This window comes from Sarcophilus harrisii, chromosome 4, assembly GCF_902635505.1.
Source record: "Sarcophilus harrisii chromosome 4, mSarHar1.11, whole genome shotgun sequence".
In the NCBI taxonomy this organism is placed as follows: domain Eukaryota; kingdom Metazoa; phylum Chordata; class Mammalia; order Dasyuromorphia; family Dasyuridae; genus Sarcophilus; species Sarcophilus harrisii.
This window is the reverse complement of record NC_045429.1, coordinates 336,267,562-336,288,610: the sequence shown is the minus strand read 5'-3', so window position 1 is coordinate 336,288,610 and position 21,049 is coordinate 336,267,562. Positions and strand designations below refer to the sequence as shown.

General features: G+C 36.3%; 2 protein-coding genes across 2 annotated transcripts; both read left to right on the top strand.

The window, feature by feature from the left end:
• The first annotated feature begins 3,679 nt into the window (after positions 1-3,679).
• On the top strand, positions 3,680-4,399 carry LOC116423307 (keratin-associated protein 3-3-like). The gene has a single exon (XM_031966253.1). It carries the CDS (start codon positions 3,739-3,741, stop codon positions 4,042-4,044), a length of 306 nt encoding a protein of 101 aa, XP_031822113.1. The 5' UTR covers positions 3,680-3,738; the 3' UTR covers positions 4,045-4,399.
• An 8,183-nt stretch (positions 4,400-12,582) lies between these two features.
• On the top strand, positions 12,583-20,201 carry KRT40 (keratin 40). Its single transcript, XM_031966246.1, has 7 exons — positions 12,583-13,062; positions 13,972-14,054; positions 14,615-14,771; positions 15,680-15,841; positions 16,181-16,306; positions 18,073-18,293; positions 19,575-20,201. The coding sequence occupies exons 1-7, from the start codon at positions 12,619-12,621 to the stop codon at positions 19,672-19,674; spliced, it is 1,293 nt and encodes a 430-aa protein (XP_031822106.1). The 5' UTR covers positions 12,583-12,618; the 3' UTR covers positions 19,675-20,201.
• Positions 20,202-21,049: the final 848 nt, after the last annotated feature.

Below are 21,049 nucleotides of genomic sequence, written 5' to 3'. Positions count from 1 at the left end.
AGACACTAGAACTAAATTTATAATGAATCAACATAAAAGCAGAAAAGAACAGATATGGAGATGCTGTGAAAGCATGCCTTGGACTGATCACAGATAATTATGTTCTATGTCATCCTCAAGTTGGATTGTTCTTATTGTTGAGCTATTTCAGTCATATCTGATTCTTTGTGATCCCATTTGAGGTTTTCTTGGAAAAGATAATGGAGTAGTTTGCCATTTTCTTCTCCAGATCACTTTAAAGATGAGGAAACAGAGGCAAACAGGATTAAGTTATTTGGCCTGGCTTACCCAGCTAGTAAATGTCTGAGGCATGATTGGAACTCATGAAAATGAATCTTCCTTTTTCCAACTCCAGTGTTCAATCCACTGTGCCACCTAATTTTCTTCAAGTCAAGTGCCATCTATCAAAAGCCAACCAATGATAGCAGGGTACTATAGCAAAGACAATGAGTTTGAATTTGATAGATCTGAGTTCAAATACTGGCTCTGCTTTCTGGGTGATCTTGGGCAAACCATCACACTTCAGTTTTTTTCATGAAAAATAGGAGTTTTGGACTAGATGTCATTGGTGCTATGGAAAAAATGATGAATCTGGAGCCAGAGACCCTTAGTTCAAATTTTGTCTTTGCCACTTCTTATCTATGTTTTGGGCAAAGAACTTTAGTTCCATGGGCCTCAGTTTCCTCATCTATAATAAGAGAAAGTTGAACTAGATGTGAATCTAAGATCCTATGGCCTTATGACTATCAAACTTCCTTCTGGCACTATGATGCAAGAAGCATAAAAATAGTTTCTCTTGGAAAAGAAAGGAAATAAGAATTTACTAAATACCCACTATGTATCACCTGATGGGATATAATTTAAATCAATCAATAGCATTTTATTTTTCCAAATACATGTAAAATAGTTTTCAAAATTCATTTCTGTAAAACTTTTTGTTTAAAACTTTTCTCCCTTTCTCCCTTCTCTCGTCTCCTCATGACAGAATCAATCTGATATAGGTTAAATATGTGTGATGATTAAAAACATATTTCTATATTCGTCATGTTGTGCAAGAAAAATCAGATCAAAAGGGAAAAAGCCATGAGATAAAAAAAACAAGGAAGAAAATTATACTTCAATCCACATTCAGTCTTCATAGTTCTCTCTCTGAATGCGGATGGCATTTTCCATCCCCAATCTATTGGAATTTCCTCCAACTGTATTGTAATTGCCTTGAATCATGATATTGTTGAAAAAAGCCAAGTCTGTGTGATATATTCTTTGCTTTGCTATGCTTATTTTATCAACCTTAATGGTATATCTACTTGGGAGCCAGCATAGTGTTTGTGCATAAATTAGGATATACCCCACTGTTAGCAATGGTGTCAGCTTCTCATTTTTGTTTCCTATACCTGGAAATTTGTCCATGTTTTTCCAAGCCTCCATTATCTCTGTAACTCAATCTTCAAGGGCCATAGAATGAGAGAATTAATGATCACTGTACAAGGCTAAAATGATGGTTAGAATTCACAGAAATGTCACCTCCAGGGCCCAAAATTTACCCCTTTGTCCAAAATTGATCTGTCATACAAATAAACATGGGCTTGAAGGAGAAAGCAGAAAGTGTGGAAGGATTTTTGTTTGTTTGTTTATGAGAATATATAAATCATGCTTCCCATCAGTGATGCAGACTTTTTGCTTGCCTTTCAGACCACAACTGAGGGGAGTATGGTATTGTGAATCCTATTCTTAGCTTTTAACCTGTGAGTCACTAGGTCTCCTGAGGCAAGGTATTTTACCTTGAGGTTCCAGTCTTATGAAATAAGGAGAGTTATACTCAACTCCATGAAAGAGCACAATCATGGTGGGAATTAATTATTATTTATAAAACATTCCCAGGGAATTCAATGAAAACTGATAGGGATATATAAAGCCATGATTATACATTTGCCTTTTTATTTTTGTGCCTTAAAGCCTACATTATGTGATAATAAGCATAATTCCTCTACATTTTAAATGTGGACAGTTGCATTATCATGACATAGCTGTCTTGAAGATAATGTGCCATTCTAGAAAGAAAAAATAATGTTATTTCTGCCATGACATTATGGTGTCAGCATATCTACTTGCTAAAGCTTTCCTTCAAAACAGCATGGGGAAACAGTTGAACTTAAACTGATTTGACCACCTAATACATTGCCTGACACACACAGTAGGTGCTGATAAATAAATTTGTTGCATTGCAGAGAAACTTAGACATGTGAAAGAGGGCAATTATGCCAAATACAATGCAATGAGGAATTCCAGATCTTTGTATATATCATGAAATCTAGTTATGAATTCCTAATTAGCTGTTCACAAATCAGTGTAAAAGCCACATCTTTCACATGATTCCCACTCATCCCAAAGCTGTTCATGTTTTCTCCACTAGTGAAATTATTTCGTATATTTACTATGAATTTATATTATATTTACTTATCTGTGTCCATGCTATCCCCTACTGTTATCATAGGTCAAAACCAAAGCTCCTTGAGGATAGGGACAGTTTCATTTTTTTTTTTTTTTTGCCTTTGCATCTCCAACAATAAGCAGAGTGCCTAACATACAGTAGGTATTTTATAGATTAACAAATTGTTCAAAAAACTGTTCAAAACGAGGCACACATCTGACTTCTTTCTGAACTTGACTTATTTATTTAGGCATTATCTATTCATCTTCATTAAATCTAATTCACCAAACATTTATTCAATCCTTCCTATGTGTAAGGTTCTTTGGTGAGTACTTCCTAAATACAGATGGGGTCTTTGGGGAGAAGGTGAGTTGCTTCATAGATTTTCATTCATTTAATTTTTTTCTTTATTTGTGCTATTATCTGCATGCATTGACATTTCCTCTTTGTCAGGAAGCTGCAGGGGCACAGCTCTAAGGTCTCACAGATTCTGTGAATCGATTTGAAGGCCCGGTTGACCTAAGATTCTTATTTTGCCCTAATTTTCTCAACTCCCACCCCAAGATACACACTTAATAAAAAAAAAATGCTCTTATTTCCATCATCTTCTTCGACATGGTCCAATTTTCCTTTTAATACTCTTCATTAGTGTATACATTGGAGGACAGCAATTGGACAGATTCAATCTAGATAGAAGAGATTTCCATAATCAAGCTTTTTTCCATAGGTAAAAGAAAGTCACCAAGAATCAACCGTCTTTGTTCTTAAGAAAACAGGAAAAGTTTGTTGAGGTTTGTCAATTTCAGAGTGATAATTTTTAAAAGAAAATTCTATGAAAACAGGACAAATTCATTCCCCCATCACTCAATAGCCAGTGTTAAGGGAAAGAAGATACAAATAGCATTTTAGGGAAGGTTTGAGATGCTCTATGCATGTGTCATTTGCAATGTTTCTCATGAGGACTGTTGTGTAAATTGCTGTAATGACAAACTCTTTGATGTATCTAGTAAAGCTTGATTCCCAGTGACAAATGCCAAGAGGAATCAGTTAAGACTTAGTAATGAACTCAAATAAAATGTAATTATCAAGAATAAAGACTCTTTGTTGGCATGTAAATGTCAAATCAATCAAGAGATAATAGATCCAGGAAAAAAAAAAAAAACAAAAATAAGGAAAGAAGCCTTGGGATTGGTCCAACCCCTGCTGGGGAGGGTATATAAGAGCCCCACAAAGAGAGCAGGCATTCAAATCATCAAAAAATACTCATCTTCCTTTCTTACTAAGCAGGAAAGCAAACTCCCAACATCATGTCTTGCTACCACGACTGCTGCTGCAGTGTCCCCACTGGACCCGCCACCACCATCTGCTCTTCCGACAAGTGCTGCCGATGTGGAGTCTGCCTCCCTAGCACCTGCCCACATACCACTTGGCTGCTGGAGCCCACCTGCTGCGACTGCTGCCCACCTCCCTGCCACATCCCTCAGCCCTGTGTGCCCTCATGTTTCCTGCTCAATTGTAACCAGCCCAGACCAGGCCTGGAGAACCTAGACCTGACCACACACACCCAGCCTTGCCCTTGCCCCTGTGAGCCTTGTGCCCCCCCATGCTGCTGAGTGGTGGCTGCCTCTGCCCAGAACCTGGCATGACCTACAAGATGCCTATCCTAGTTTGACCTGCTTCAGTAGCCACCAATTACACCAGATGTTGGGATGGAGGCCAACTGTGGCAGAACCATTTTCAGCATCAATGTAAAGGGAATTGTGAAGCCCCCATTGGTAGTCTGGAAAATGGAGAGGTGAATATCACTTTGTCCTTCTAAGGATATTCAGCTCTATTAGAATGATATATATGATTCTTTATTTGGGACGTTTTGGGGGTTCTATTTACAGTCTTTTGTGTCTTCCTAGAGACTAATAATAAACTTTTTTTCCCTTCTGGCAAAGCATAAATGTCTATGATTTTTTTTAAAAATTATTTATGTACTCTTACTATACATGTTTATTTCCTACCTTCCAAATAATAGCATTTTAAAATATAAAGTGATTCTAAATTTTAGGAGTAGAAACCAATAAATAAACATTTATTATGCTCCTACATGCCAATAGCTGTTATTGGGGAAATAAAAAAGTAGCCCTGTTCTCAGAAAGTTAGATAGAAAATCAAGATAGAAAATATGCAAATATCTAAATATATTAAAATATAGGAATATGACTATGTCTGTGATTTCATTGATGTAGAAAACTACCAAGTTTACTACTGCATCTTTTCTTCAACTTATATAGCCTTAAAACGTTGCCAAGACTACTGAGAAAATAAGTGACTTGTCCAAGATCACAAAGCCCATGTGTATCAAAGGCAAGACTTGAACCTTGGCCTTTATGGCTTAACACTGATTGTCTATCAATTATGCCAAATATATACAATATAAATGCAACATAGCTGGGGTCACTAACAGCTGAGAAATTAAAAAAGGTCTCATATAAGACCTTTGGAAATTGAGCTTTAAAGAAAAGAAAAGAAAAGATTTCAAAGAGGAAGAAATGAAGGAAGTATTTTCTGGGAGCTGCAAAGGAAAAGATAGGAGATGCATCAAAGTGAGCAAAGAAGACATCCAGCTAGCTATCCAGACCAGAAAATGTATAGAAGAATAATATAGAATAAGCCTGAAAGAGTAGGTTGGAGCCAAATTGTAAAAGGCTTTAAGCATCTAAGATTGTTATGTAAAGGGAAATGGCAAACTGCTCCAGTATCTTTGCCAAGAAAATTCCAAATAGGGTCACATAGTCAGACAAATTTGAAATGACTGAAGAGCAACAGTATATCAAATAGTGGAAGGTTTTTTTGACTAGACAAAAGAAGCTATTTTTTGCTTCATTTTTACCTTAATCACTAAATGTGTTACCTCAGACAAACTGAGACCTGTAAAAAGCTCAAAAAGGTCACCATCAGAGTCATCTCCAGTCATCCTGATCTATATCTGGCCACTGGACCCAAATGGTTCCGGAGGAGAGAGTGAGACTAGTGACTTTGAATAGTCCTCCCTCACTTAAATTCACTTCATTTGCATAAAATCATGGTTCCTTTAAGAACAAAAGACAAACAACAATCCTCTCTTTAATCACTGGCACCCATCCACCCAACCCCAGCAACAAACTATTCTTCCAAAAGTAAAAAATCTGACTTTGTCATGCTCTCAGGCAAAAAGATTCAAGAGCTCTCTATAACTTCAAGGATTAAGATATAAAGATAAAATATTTAACTCTTTTTATATTTAAAATTGTTCATCATTTGGTTCTTTCTTGTTTCTTTCTTGACTGATTTAATTTTGACCTGAATCTGGGCTGTGAGATGTACTTGCTATGCTTTGGACATAACATTCCAATCCTTACTCAATGTTTTTGTATACAGACTATCCCCATGCTTGAAATGTTCTCCTTCCTCATCACCACCTGTTGGAATTCATAGTCCAACACAAGGGCCACTTCCTACACAAAGCCCGAATAGGTACCCTCTCTTATTGCTATTTCTCAGCCTTTCTTAAACAACATCGTACTTCATTTTTATATATTTTGCAATTTTCTCACCCTTGTACCTATTGTCACCTACCATCCCTGGGTGCAACGTAAAGTCCTTCAAGAAGTTTGATGTATTTCTGTCTTGGTACCACAGGACCTAGGTCAGTGTTCATCATATAAGGAGAGGAGATAAGAACTGGACTTGTGAGTTCATTGATAAAAGGAATTCCTAGGTAAGAAAATTCCCTCTAACAATACAGGTTGACACCTTCTCTGAAATGTAAATATTTTTGAGAATTGGTATCAAATTGAAGTTATACATATTCTGTATGTTTCAATCAAATGCTTTTTTCAATCTGTAAAGCATTATATTAAAGATAGACATGATTATTATCTCATTTACTTGGCTGTGTGATCCTGAGGAGATACCTTAGAGTTTTGTTAAATGTTTCTTAATTAATTTTAAGCTGATCAAGGCTATACTTGGGAGTTTGGGAGTTTGATACTTTTATGAGAGTGCTAATAATTTAAGGAGCCTCCCCAGGATCACACAGCCAATGTACATGAAGAGAATCATCATGTCTATCATTAATGTAGTACTTTACAGCTTGCAAAACATTTGTGTTTTTTTCCCTAATTTTAACAAACATTGTCTTATTTTATCCTCAGAGGAACTCAGGGAGGTAGGCAAGCAGGCAACAATAATCAATTATTAAGTACTTACTACATGCTAGTCCCTCTGCTAAGCACTAGTGATACATATACAAGGAACAAGGAACACTGTGCCTGCCCTCAAGGACCTCAAATTCTAATAAGGAAAGAGAACATATAAATAGAAGCTAAAGGAGGTGGAGGTAGAAAGGTGTCAGAAATTAGATTATTATTCTTATTTTACAAATCAGGAAACTGGGGTAAATATAGATTAAGAGACATTGCCAAGAGTCACACAGCTAGTGAATTTCTGAAGCTGGATTTAAATGCAGTTCTTCTTGACTCTGAGGCAAGCTCTGTATCCATTATATGAATATATCTGTCTGTCATATAAAAGGTGCTTAATCATCTCATGTTATTTTGAATTAAATTCAACTCATGAAACATAAGAATTAAAAAATGCTCTTCAATTCCTTGCAATCCCCTTTTGACATCACTAATGATGGTGGCAGAATGATGGACAGGGAAGTTTAGGGTGCTGAAGATCACATGAGTTTTGGACCATGTATTAATGATAATTTAACTGATGGTATGCTAAGTGGGAGATGGTTGTCCAATTGCCAAGGCGTTGAGACCTTGCTAGAGAAACTAAGCTCTATGACCCCATGATGCATGTCAGTATTGACATTCTCACTATAAACTATATGGATATAAACATTGTGCTGAACATATAATAATTACTACCTTACAAATAGAAATTAGCTCAAGGGAAAGACATATTTATTGTTAATAATTATTATTCTTAATGATAATGATATATTTTTTGTATTCCTTCTAGGGAAAACATTTGTTTCCTTTATTAGACCACATACCAAATAGTCCAGGTATGCATTTGCTTCAAAATCATTGTCTATTGACTAATTGATCATTGTGGGTGGTCTTCTAGATTTGCAGTCCTAATACAAGCAGGTCTTAGTGGAAACAAGATCATTGTACAAGATCATTGCATCAGTGCAAATAAATCATAATTACATTAAGATGTTATACATGTATATGTTTCAATAAAAGCATTTGGAAAGGAATAAGCATTTATATAATGCTTACTATGTGTAAGGCATTATGCTGAGTGCTGCTATTCTTACAAACATTATTTCATTTGATCCTCACAACAACTCTGGGAGCAATGGATGGGGCAGTGGATAGAGCACGATGCCTAGATTCAGAAAGATCTGAATTCAAATCCAACCTCAGACACTTCCTAGCTATGTGACCCTGGATAAGTCACTTATCCTGTTTGCCTCAGTTTCCTCATCTGTCAAATGAGTGGAGAAATACTCCAATATTTTTGCCAAGAAATTCCCATATGGAGTCATGAAGAGTCAGACACAACTGAACATAATAACAAACAACTTTCGAGATAATGACTTTTGCTGTCATTATCCCCATTTTATCATTAAAGAAACTGATGTGGACTTAAATTAAATTATTTTCTCAGGGTCTCACAACTAGTAAGTGTCTGAGGCTGGATTTGAATTCAGGTACTTCTTACACCTGGTGCAGTCCTCTATCTACTTAGTCACCTGGGTGCCTCTAAGTAACACTAATTTTTAAAGTGGAAGAGAACAAAGAGGTATGAAATACAAATGAGGCTGCTTGCTGGAATGGATAAATTATAGTGCATAGAGTCAAGTGCATAGAGTTTGAATCTTGCCTCAAACACTTATTAATTTTATTGCCCTAGGCTAGCCACTTTTTGTAACTAAGTTTGGTTGCCTGTAAAATGGGATGATCCCTTCAATCTCTAAATCAATAATCCTATGAATCCCTCATTTTACAGGTAAGAAAAATGAAACCAAAAAGAACTAGAAGCTGAATAGATGCCCATCAGTTGGGGAATAGTTGAATAAATTAAGGTACATAAATGTTAGGAAATATCCTTCTGTAAGAAACGATCAGCAGGATGATTTCAGAGAGGTCTGGAGAGACTTACATGAACTGATGCTAAGCAAAGTAAGTAGAACCTAGAGAATACTGTACACAACAAGAAGATTATGTGATGATTAACTGTGATGGATTTGGCTTTTTAATAATGAGATAATTCAGGCCTATTCTAATAGATTGTGATGGGGAGAGCCATCTGCATCCAGAAAGAGAACTATGGGGACTGAATGTGGATAGCAATATAATATTTTCACCTTTTGTTGTTGTTTGCTTACTTTTTCTTTCTCATTTTTTTCCTTTTTGATATTATTTTTCTTGTGCAGCAAAATAAATCTGGAAATATGTTTAGAAGAAATGCACATGTTTAACATATATTAGATTACTTATTGCCAAGGAGAGGGGTTGGGGGAAAAGAAAGTGAAAATTTTGGAGTACTAGGTTTTGCAAGGATAAATATTGAAAACTATCTTTGCATATATTTTGAAAATAAAAGGCTATTAATTTTTTTTTACAAATGAAGCTTAGAGAAATTAAAGATCATATAGAAAACAAGAAGCAAAAAGTAGTATTTTAACCTATTTCTTCTGACTCTAGAATAATTTTTCTTTAAAAATATTGTCAGTATGAATGAAGATTTTTTTTTATAAAAACAAGGTCCTATTCACAACTTATAGCCAAGACATAATTTTAAGTATGAACATTTATCAATTTGATAAGCATTTATTAAGTGCTTACTGTATTCCAGGCATTGTGAAAATTCTGCAAATACAAATATAAACAGAAAGACAATTTCTGCCCTCAAGAAGTTTTGCTTTTGTGATTTTGGAATTAAATTAAATTTTGTGATTTCAAAATAATGCACCTGGGTTTTAATCATCTGATTTTTAAAAGTTATACCTTGGCATTGTTCATTGAATTATTTCTTTACTTGGTTTTATTCAGAACCGTAAGTAGGAATTCTTGAACCCAGGCCTGTTCATTTGAGATGATGCAAGAAGACAGTTAACTTGGTTCAGATGTAAATGTACTGAAAGAGATGATGGCTCGTCTCTTCACAAATGAAATCATAATGATGAAGTCAGGGTAGCAATTCCTAGTTCGAAATAAACATGTGATAAATCCACAATGGCTGTTCTCTTTGTCTAAAAAATAGGTCTGTTTAGTGGAAGAGATTACAGACACAATGAAGAGGTAAAATAGGGACCAGGAGTGGCAAATATGAAATAGAATTGGGAGAGCAATAGGGTTACCAAGAAAAGGAATATGTCATAAGGTGGGGCTATGCCATTGACTAATGGAGGAGTTTAGCAGACCAACCAGAGTTAGCTAGAATAAGGAGAAAGATGCTATTAGAGGGAAGATATTATGAGGGAAGGAGATTACCTCATTGAAGACTTAGTCCTGAAAAGGACTTAGCAGAGATCTTCAACATGAGCAGATCTTTTATAGGGGAAAGATAACCTTGGGGGTTTCTCAGTCCCAGAAAAGAATTTGGTACTCAAAGAGGAGCTATATGAAATACCTGGCAGACCAGGTCCCAGACCTGTCTAAAGATATGCTAATCAATAACTCAAATGTTATTTAATGATATCCAGAGGTTGGGGAGATATAAGAGAGGTTGATAAAGAGTTCCATCCTCACAGTCACTCTATACAAATAGTACAGTCTAGGAACTGGCTTCTCCTGATAATAGCCAGATGGGTTTCTTCCTGAAAAGGGAAGAGAGCATGTCCACATCAATATCCCCCACCTCCTTAAAACTCCAGCAGAAGGTGGCAAGGGGCAGGTAGCAGGTAAAGTGTGATTATGGTGGAAAGCAAGCCTTGAAAAAGAGTGACAAGATAACAGGATCCTGGGAGGGAGTGTTGTTCATGAGGAAACAAGTCAGTCTTCATGGTGTGGGATGGTAAAGGACCACTAGTTACAGAGATAATAGACCACAAGAAGAGCTTCTTTAAAAGTTGGTTACCTGAGACAAAGCTCAAGTTGTCTTGCCCTAGGTACAACTTTGTTTTTACACAAAAGGTAATGACAGAGATTGTGTGTGTGTGTGTATGTGTGTGTGTGTGTGTGTGTGTACTGTACAGTAAAGAGACTGTAAGCAGTCAGAGAATGCCTAAGCACATTCTAGAGTGGCATACTGGGTCTCTCCATTCCATTTCATCACAGACCTCTGGACAAGGGATCCCCAAGCATCTAGGTGAGTATGCAGCAGGCAGAATGATGTACAGGCTTAAAAGAAAAAACTTCCATAGCCATTTCTGTCCCCTTTATACACACTGCATTGCCCAATGTTTATTACCACTCTGTCTGTATCCATTGGGGCTCCCAATTAATGGTGTTTTGGCAATACCAAAAAACTAATTCAGTTATAATGACCATTATGGCATCACAGAGTGGCTCCAACATACAAAAGCCTACATCCTACAGAGTTCAGAAGTAGGCTCTCAAAAAAGAATTCATTTTCTGAACTGATTCAGAATCAACTCAACAAACAATTAATGTCTATTGTGTTCAAAGATCTAGGAAAACAAAGGAAAGAGTTTATGACCCCTCTCTTAGTCCTTAATAAAAAACATTAGAATGAAACCACAGTGTGCTATATAAAAGTAATTCTAAATCAGATGCAGATTAAACCAAATGATCTTTGAAGTGCCTCCCAACTCAGACATCTTTTGATTCTGTGAGACGATGGAAACGTGGAGAATTAAAGCAAATTATTCAGTTTGGGCAAATCAGCAGACTAAAGCAAAATGCCTGATCATTTGTTCCATGACCTCTATGGAAAGTTACCTGTCAGTAGCCTAGGAGAATTACATCAATGATGGAATTTGATCTTCTGGATCAGGCACAGAATATGATAGATACAAAAAGATGCCTCCTAAGCCAAACACATGTCAACACACCTCATTCTTTTAATATGTCTTCTCTTAAATATGGAAGGCTGAAAAAAGGATTTCTAATTACATCAAAAATTCATTTTCATCCTTGATGAGATGGGCCACTCAGGAAATATTGAGGTGCAAAGCTTCAACATGTGTGTTTGACCTTACATTGTCTTTTAAGACAGACATAGATTATAAAGTACACAAATATATCCTCCATCTCCTATTTGTGAAAAAAAAAAATTAGAATACTTGCTTGTTTATTGATCAAGATGTTTCTCTTCCTTTCCCCTATCTTTGAAGTGGTGCTCTCTGAGGTTGATTATCTAAAACAGGTATATCATTCATTAGGTCATTCATTAATGAATCAACAAGTATTTATTAAGTGACTATTATGTGTCAGACATGATCTAGCAATAGTAAGATAAAAATAAAAATAATCCTTCCCTTCAAAGAGATTATATTGAAGGGGGAAAGGGAGTGGAGAGGGACATATATACACAGAAAAATAAATAAAAATTAATATAGAGAAGAGGATACTGACAACTGAGGGTGGGGAGAATTAGAAAAGGTCTCATGGAGATGGCACACTAGGCATGAGGGACACTATGCATAAAAATATGATGATTTGAGATGGGCAAAGACATGGTGATGGGAGATGGAGGGACACATTTGGAAAACATCAAATTGGTCAAATTTATCTGGAATATAGAATACATGAAAGGGAAAAATATGCAAATAAGTCTGAAAAAGTAGACTAGAGCAAGATTGTGAAGAGCCTTAAATATCAAGGTAAATATTTTGTATTTTATACTAAAGAAAATAATGAACTTTTGCGGCTTTGCTTCCAAAATCTTCTAGTTCAAATCTAAACGTCAATGACAAACACTTTCCCCCCACATACCCCGGAGCTCATTTTTATTGTCCTGCTGGCACATGGGCACTCTGATAGGTCCTAATTCAGCAACATGAAATTGACCTTTTTAATGGGGCAAGCAACTCTTCCACTGTAAACAGACAACAGATTAATGAAATGTTCTTTTGAAAACTAGTATAAACAGGACTTAAGCAAACATCCTGAGCATTCTGTCAACAACACTAGAGAGGCTATATAAAAATCTCATTGAGGAAGCAAAGGACCAAGTCTGTCTACCTGGAGTCTAGCAGCCAGTCTTTGCCCTTCCCTTTGGATACTATGACTTCTGAATGTGCCCCCAAAAGTGATACTCCTGATTCTTGTTCTGGGGCATCAGACTGTCCCTCTATTTCAACTTGTTCTACTGAGATTCCCTGTCCCCCAAGTACTGGGGTAGCATCCAGATGCCAAACTCCAACCTTCTCCAGGTCCTGCCGACCTACAAGTCGCCTAACAACTTCCTACATACCTGGGAGCTGTAACATCCCTTACTTTGTGGGCAGCTGTGGTTGGGGTGAGGAAGGAGCCTTCAACAGCAATGAGAAAGAGACCATGCAATTCTTGAATGACCGCCTGGCCTGTTACTTGGAGAGAGTTCGAGGTCTGGAACAAGAGAATGCAGCACTGGAGTGCAAAATTCGAGAGCAGTGTGAGCTAGAAATCCCGCTTGTGTGTCCAGACTACCAGTGTTACTTCAACACGATTGAAAACCTCCAACAAAAGGTCTGTTAGCCAGTCTTCTTCCTCTCTGCCCCCCTCCCTGCCCCTGCCCCTAATTGTGTGGATATGTTGACCACAAGAGAATGGGATTACTTTATTAATAGAGCAAGATGAGGATGTGGGGGAGAATGAGTTCTAAAGTATTTTCTAAAAGTGAAATCTGGAATATTCTCAGCATATTGTATGGAATATAAAATGAAATTACAAGGTAATTTTTTTTTCAAATCTTAAAGCATTTCATAAGTTATACTACTATTATTGTTGCCATTGCTACTGCTACTTAGAATCTTAGAGTCAGGAAAACCTGAGTTAATTTCCCACATAAGACACTTAGCTAGCTATGTCATCCCTAGTAAATCAATTAACCCCTCTGTGCCTCAGTTTCCTCATCTGTAAAATGAAAAGGTTGAATTTAATAGCCTCTAAAGATTCATTCCTGTTTTAAATGTAGGATTCTATGAACAGAATTTCTTTTTCTCTGAAGTATGAAATTTACAGTCATGAAAATTATAGATTGGCATTCCTGAAAGATTTAGATGGTAGAGATATTAATTTTAAAAATCCTTTCTAGAAAGAAAATGCCAATGTTTTATTTCTGTCAGGTTATCAGGCCATGGGTTTGATAGTACAAATACAGTTAATGAAGTAGTTAAATGAATTGAAATGTTTTTCACTTCCTTAGTTGGTCTCTAAATTCTTGGTTCTTTGTTTTTGGAGAGAGATAAAAGTGAAGGTTTTTTTTTATTTTTATAATTTAAGTGATTATTTTTAGCACTTGCTAGAAAGTACTCAGAGACACTACCTCTCCCCTACTTTCCCACCCCATCCACACTAAATAGATTCAGTTTTTAAATTAATGGATTTTTGAATTCTTTTCAAATTCTTAATACTGTTTAATTTCCTGTTTTTCAGATTTTGTGTACCAAGGCAGAGAATTCTAGAATAGCTGTTCAGATTGATAACTTCAAATTGGCAGCGGATGACTTTAGATCAAAGTAAGTCTGGTGATATGGGATAGGGAAAGGATGGAAGGAGAATAAGCATGTATATAGCACTACTATGTACTTGGCACTGTGCCAAGTACTTTATAAATATGATTTCATTTGATCCTCAAACCAATCCTCGCAGGTAGGGTTGTTTTTCTCATTTTACAGTTAAGGAAGCTGAGGCAAACAGAGGTTGTTTGTTTATATGTCATTGTTAAATGACTTACCCAGGGTCTAGAAGGTAAGAAGTGTCTGAGACTGTCTAGTCCCAGAGCTTTACCCATTGTACCACCAGCATGGATGTAAAATCAGCCTTGGATTCAGGAGAACTTATCCTGTCTCTAACATATATTAGTTGTGTATCTATGTACTAAATTACACATTCCCTGATTCTACATTTGGAGTTTTTTAGTCCTATCTCTCCCCCTTTACCTGTATGTTTTGAGTAGGTCTCATTATGAAGAATAAGAACAGACATGTAACTGGGGAGTGGGATGGGAGTGGGGAATACTATTGAATAAAAATAAATAAGAACAGAATGAAATTAAGATTCCTTCTTCTAATTAAAGGTATGAGACCGAATTGTCTCTTCGCCAGATCATAGAGGTTGACATCAATGGTCTTCGAAAAATCTTAGATGACTTGACCTTATGCAAATGTGACCTAGAATCACAAGTGGAGTCTTTGAAGGAGGATCTGCTCTGTCTCAGGAAAAATCATGATGAAGTAAGAGGGGTATGGGGGAAGGGGCATGAAGAGGAGGGCAGTCCAAGTGGAGTAAGTGGCTAAATAAAAGTGATGGATTTAATGTCACAAATTGTATGATGAGCATATGCAGAAAAATCTGATCAAGAATAAAATGGGGGAAGCACTTTCAATGTCCAGTTGAATTCTGCCATCTCAGTTCTGTAGTGATAGTGACATAACACAGAACCAGCTAAAGCTACTTTTTTCTGCTGGCATTTACATAGTATTCTCATATTTGCCCTGGTTTACATACATTAGCTCAGTTGATTCTCACAACAATCCTGAGAAACAGATACTATTATTCCTATTTTGTAGATGAGGAAACTGAGACTCAGAGAGATTTCATGGCTTGTCTGTGAAAGTATTAGAGTATTCAAGTATTAGAAGCAAGATTTGAACTCCTTCAAGGCAAATCTTTACCATCTTCTCAGGACTTAAAATAAAATAAACCTAGATTCTAATCCCATTTCAGATAAATTATAGCCCTGGGTAAGCCACTTAACAACTCTAAGCCTCAGTTTCTTTATCTATAAAATGGGGATAATAACAGGATCTACCTTTCAGAGTTGTCATACAGATTAACTGAGATGATGTTTAAGGAGTGCTTTAAAAAATTCAAAGTGCTTTCTAAATTTGAGTTATTATCATTATAAAACAATGATTTTTCTCAATCTACTTGATAAAATTAAGGTAGTGAAATCTGCAGTTATTACTATTATACATTGTGAGAGAAAATCACGTATTTCTGAACCCATGTAAGGGGAAAATGAATGTTGTGAGCATAATACCAGCAACTATTTTAATTACAAGTCCTGGTGTGATGGGGTGGCTATTGAACCAATGATCTGTTGTCTACACCATCACCTTTCTTATTTCCTTTTCTTCAGGAAGTTAACTTATTGAGGGAACAACTTGGGGACCGACTCAGTATACAGCTGGACACTAGCCCGCCTGTTGATCTGAACAAGGTCCTGGATGACATGAGGTGCCAGTATGAAGCAGTGGTGGCTGATAACCGCAGAGATGTAGAGCAATGGTTCACCCTTCAGGTTAGAACATGATGCCAGATTCTTCTTGTGCAGCAAAATAACTGTATGGACATGTATACATATATTGTATTTAACATATTCTTTAACATATTTAACATGTATTGGTCTACCTGCCATCTGGGGGAGGAAAAGGGGGAAAGGTGGGGAAAATTTGGAGCAAAAGATTTTGCAATTGTCAATGCTGAAAAATTACCCATGCATATGTTTTGTAAATAAAAAGCTATAATAATAATAAAAAAAGAGTTTAAAAAAAAAAAACTTGAGGCTATAAACTAACCAGTGATTTCAGATCATGCTTTAATCTTCATCTCTTTCTTTTAAATAATTCCTATATTTCAGACAGAGGAACTGAATCAGCAGCAGCTATCCAGCTCTGAGGAGCTCCAATGCTGCCAATCAGAGATTCTTGAACTGAAGAGGACAGCAAATGCTCTGGACATTGAACTCCAGGCACAGCTTGGTTTGGTAAGGCACATGCAGAAATGGATACCCTGTTGGAGGGATGTATGAGGCCAATTGAATTGCTTGGATTGATAAAGGACCTAAATCAGCATAGGTTCTGGCAACCATATTCCACATCTGTGGATATCCAGAATGGATATCCAAGCCTGAAATTAAATAGTCATTAAAGAAGATGGGGAACCCAGTGGAGTTAATTCCCAAACCTATAGCTTCATTATTATGTCAAAGACTGACTTATGGCAGATTAGAGATATTTTATTCATATTCCTAATATAACAGTGTATACTATGTACCAGATATTGTGCTATAAACACTGGGATGCAAAAGAAAAAGATAAAAGATGTCCCTACTTTCAAGTAGCTTACAGTCTAATGAGAAAGATAACATATAAATTACATACAAATATACAGGTTAAATTGGATTTAACCAAGGGGTGGGGGGGAGTTGTTCAGTCATGTCTGATGTTTCATGACCCCATTTGGGGTTTTCTTGACAACATACTAGAGCAGTTTGCCATTTCCTTCTCCAGCTTATTTTACAGATGAGGAAACTGAGGCAAATAGAATTGACTTGGCGAGGGTCACACAGTATCTGAAACAGTATTTGATTTCAGGAAAATAAATCTTTCTTACTCCAGACCCACTGTACCATCTAGCTGCCCCAACTAATATTAAAAGGAATCTACAAAGACTTCTTGAAGAACATAGAACTTAAACAGAGACTGAAAAAAGCCAAAAAAGCTCAAGTGGAAATGAAGAAAAGAAGCATTCCAGGGATAGGATACCATCAGTGAATTTCTAAAACTTTTTTTTTTCATTTTACTAGATTTTAAATTCCATTAGAATAGAGAACATGTATTTCCTAAATTTTATATCTTTCTTAGCATCTAGTTCAGAGTTCAGCATCAAGTAAGTGATTTGTTTATTCATTCATCTATTCATTCAAGAAACATTAATCAAGGACCTACAAATGTTCTAGATGCTAGGTAAGGGCTTTATCCTTGCAGAGTTTATAAATATTTGTCCAATTGTTAGACTGAATTTGAATCTTTAAATTCTCTAAGTTTTCCAAGAAACTTTATGAACCACATTACCACTTAAATTTGGTCTCTCCCATAAACAAAGAAGAAAAAAAAAGAATTCTCCAGGAATGTCATGTAATTTAAAGAAAAAAAAGATAGCACTACTATGCCTTCCTCCCAAAGTACTGATAAAATACTAAATCAGTACTAAACATGGAATCAGGAAGACTTCAGTTTGAATACTGTCTCTGACACTTATAGGTATCATGGGGGGAATGTGCCATCTCTCTAAAGCTCAGTTTCTTCCTTTGTAAAAATGTGCTACCCCACAGGATTTTTGAGACTTAAATGAGATGAGGCATGTGAACTGCTTTGCAAACTTCAAAATGTAGTATAATTATCAGTTATTATTAAACAGCAAACCTTCTTAGGCTTCAAAAATATAGAATATAAAGATTCTTGAATCAATGAATAGATGAATGAATGAATAAATGAAAAGAGCTTTTATTAAGCAACTGCTTTATGCACAACACTATACTAAGTTTTGGATATATGAAGACAGTCCCTGATTTCAAAGATTTCATTTTTTTAAAGGAGAGGACAATAGGAAAAGTTCCCATAGAATTCATCCAGTATAATCACATTTTATAGAAAAGGAAACTGAAGTCCAAAGAGGTGGAGTGATCCCAGGACATAAGGCCTTTCAGGTAACTAACCCACTTTTCCTGTTCCTCTTTTCACCATTCAGATAGAATCTTTGGAATGCACCAAGGCAGAAACAGAGGAACAATATACTACACAGCTGGCCCAGATGCAGTGCCTGATTGATAATGTGGAGTCCCAACTGGCTGACATACGCTGTGATCTGGAGCGGCAAAACCAAGAATATCAGGTCCTCTTGGACATGAAGGCGCTACTTGAGTGTGAGATCACCACCTACCAAAGTCTGCTAGAGAGTGAAGACAGCAAGTAAGTATAATAGAGCAGCAGGATGCCAGTCTTTGAATAATTACAATGGAATTGAAAAGGCATGAATTTTGCCAAAATAAATTGTCTGCCTCACACATCTAAGGAAGAAAGAATGAGAGAGAGACAGAGAGAGAGAAAGAGAGAGAGAGAGAGAGAGAGAGAGGAGAATGAAATGAGTGGAGATATATAAAGTGTCTGTCACTTTCTGTCTCTGCATCTCTGTCTGAAAGGAGGGAGAGAGACAAGACAGAGAAAGAAGGAGAATGAAGAGTGGAGATATATTAAGCCTTTGCTAGGCACTCATTATATGTCAAGTACTATTCTAAGAACTAGGGGTACAAATATAAGCCAAAAAATTTTAAATAAATCCCCAATGCTGTGATTGTAATTGATTTTATAATGTCACATCCCACTTTTGTAATTAATTAACAGATAGGAAGAATGTGTGCTTTAACTTTGATAGTATCCACTGCATTTAATTTGAGGTTTTTGCCTCTTTGTGTAGTTTTCATTTACAATGCTGTATGTTGTTCTCCCTTTGATTTTCATTACTTCATTCAGGTCTTCCCATATACTGAATTTTTCCTGAATTCTCCATATACATTCTATTTTTATCAAACAATAATATTATATTACATTCTCATGTCACAAGTTTTTTCACTTTTCTCCAGTTGCTGAGCATATGTTTGGCCTCACATTTCTATTATCACAAATAATGCTACTGTGAATATGCTTCTATATGTAGATGTTTTGTGGCTATCACTGAGTTTTGTTGTTGCTGTTGAATCATTTGTCATGATGCTTCATGACCCTATTTGGGGTTTTCTTAGCAAAGATATTGGAGTGCCTGGACATTTCCTTCTAAAGATCATTTTACAGATGAGGAAACTAAGGCAAGATGTGACTTTCTTGGGCAAGTCTGCCCAGATTTCAAAGAAAATATGATTTCTAAATGACTGAGAATATTCTTTCTAAAAGAAAGCAAATAAGAGAGAAAAATTCAATAATAACACATAATTAGTAAATGTCTAAGGCTGGATTTGAATTCAGCTCCCTCTGATTCTAGGGCCTAGCACTATCTCCGGTGTAAATTTAGTAGTGACACCGCCAAGTCAAAGGATATTTTTCAAACCAACTCTTTTTCTAAATGTATTTTTTAATATCTAAAATTTCTAACGTAAAATTCAATACTATCTTTTTTATTTATGTTTTTCCTCCATTCATGTTAATTTCCACTAACTTCCTTCCCTTTAAGTATAATTTAAAATCATTTGTCTACAGACTTCCCTGCAATCCATGTTCTTCATTGTCTATTTCTGACAATACCTGTGAACCCTGCACAGCCTGCTTGATCTGTACAGTTGAAGGATGCCAAGTCTGAGTATCCAGTACCAACATGTCTCATCAAGGAAGCAAAAATTCAACCCAGAGACAAGAAACTGGATTTGATCCATGGACTTCAAAGCACTAAGGCCTTCTCATAAGGGCTACAAACCTCACCCTCACCTGTTGCCCTCCAAGTATACTCTTCATGTTTCTGGGTTTTTTTATGTATTTTCTCCTTAATGACTTTCACATGTTCTTTGACTATCTTGTTAATTTTCAAAGAAAACTCATTTCATTTCTTTGACATGGCTAATACAGTCTTTAGTGTTGCTCCTTCATGTAAGTATTCTCATGGTGATTTTTTTATAATGTGCCATTGGGTCTCAGGTGAATTTTCCAAATGTCTGCCCAGATTTCAAAAAAAAATATGATTTCTAAATGACTGAGAATATTCTTTCTAAAAGAGAGCAAATAAGAGAGAAAAATTCAATAATGTAAATACAAAGACAAAAATAAATGAGGCTTGTCCTCAAAGAGTTCACATTAGTACATTTTCTGCTGGAGAGATAACTCTCTCTCCTGCCTTTCCTCTCTATATTCCTCTCTCTCTCTCTCTCTCTCTCTCTCTCTCTCTCTCTTTCTCTGTCTCTCTCTCTCTGTCTCTCTCTGTCTCTCTCTCTCTCTCTGTCTTTCTGTCTCTCTCTCTCTCCCTACCTCCTTCTTTCTCTGCCTCTGTCGTTATCTCTTTCTTTGTCTCTATCTCTCTGGGTCTCTCTGTCTCTCCTTTTCTCTCTCTCTTTCTCTGATTCTTTATATCTGTCCTCTGTCTCTCTCCCTCTCTGTATCTCTTTCCTTCCCTCTCTCTTTATTACCTTTTCTTTCTCTGTCTCTATCTTTTCTTCTCTCTGTCTCTGTGTCTGTCTCAGGGTTTTTCTTTCCCCCTTTTCTGTATGTCTCTCTCTATGTGTCTCTGTCTCTTTCCATTGCTATCTATGTGTCTCTGTGTCTTTCTCTGTATCTTTGCCTTGCTCTCTCTCACTCTTTATCTCTCAGATTGATGAAGAGGAGCAAACATCAGATTTCAGAATAGGAGCTAAAAGTCCAGATTTGTGTTTTAATCAATATCAAAAACTCTTGGTGTAGAAAATACTTCTATTGGTATAGATTGGTAACATGCCTAGAATCTCCTGGAACACAGATAAGACAAGTGATTTGCCCAAAGAGACAAAATTTCAATGCATATATTCTTGACTTCAAGATTAGAACTCTCTTGTAATAGTCAGCAGGTTAATATCTTTCTGAACTCTAATATTTGAAAGTAACCTGTTCCCTTTGATCTTCTGAACAAGTTTCAGTCATGGACAGCAACTTGTTGCTGCTGATATTGACCATATTGGAAATGACCATTGGTACAGTGAAAAATATGATTC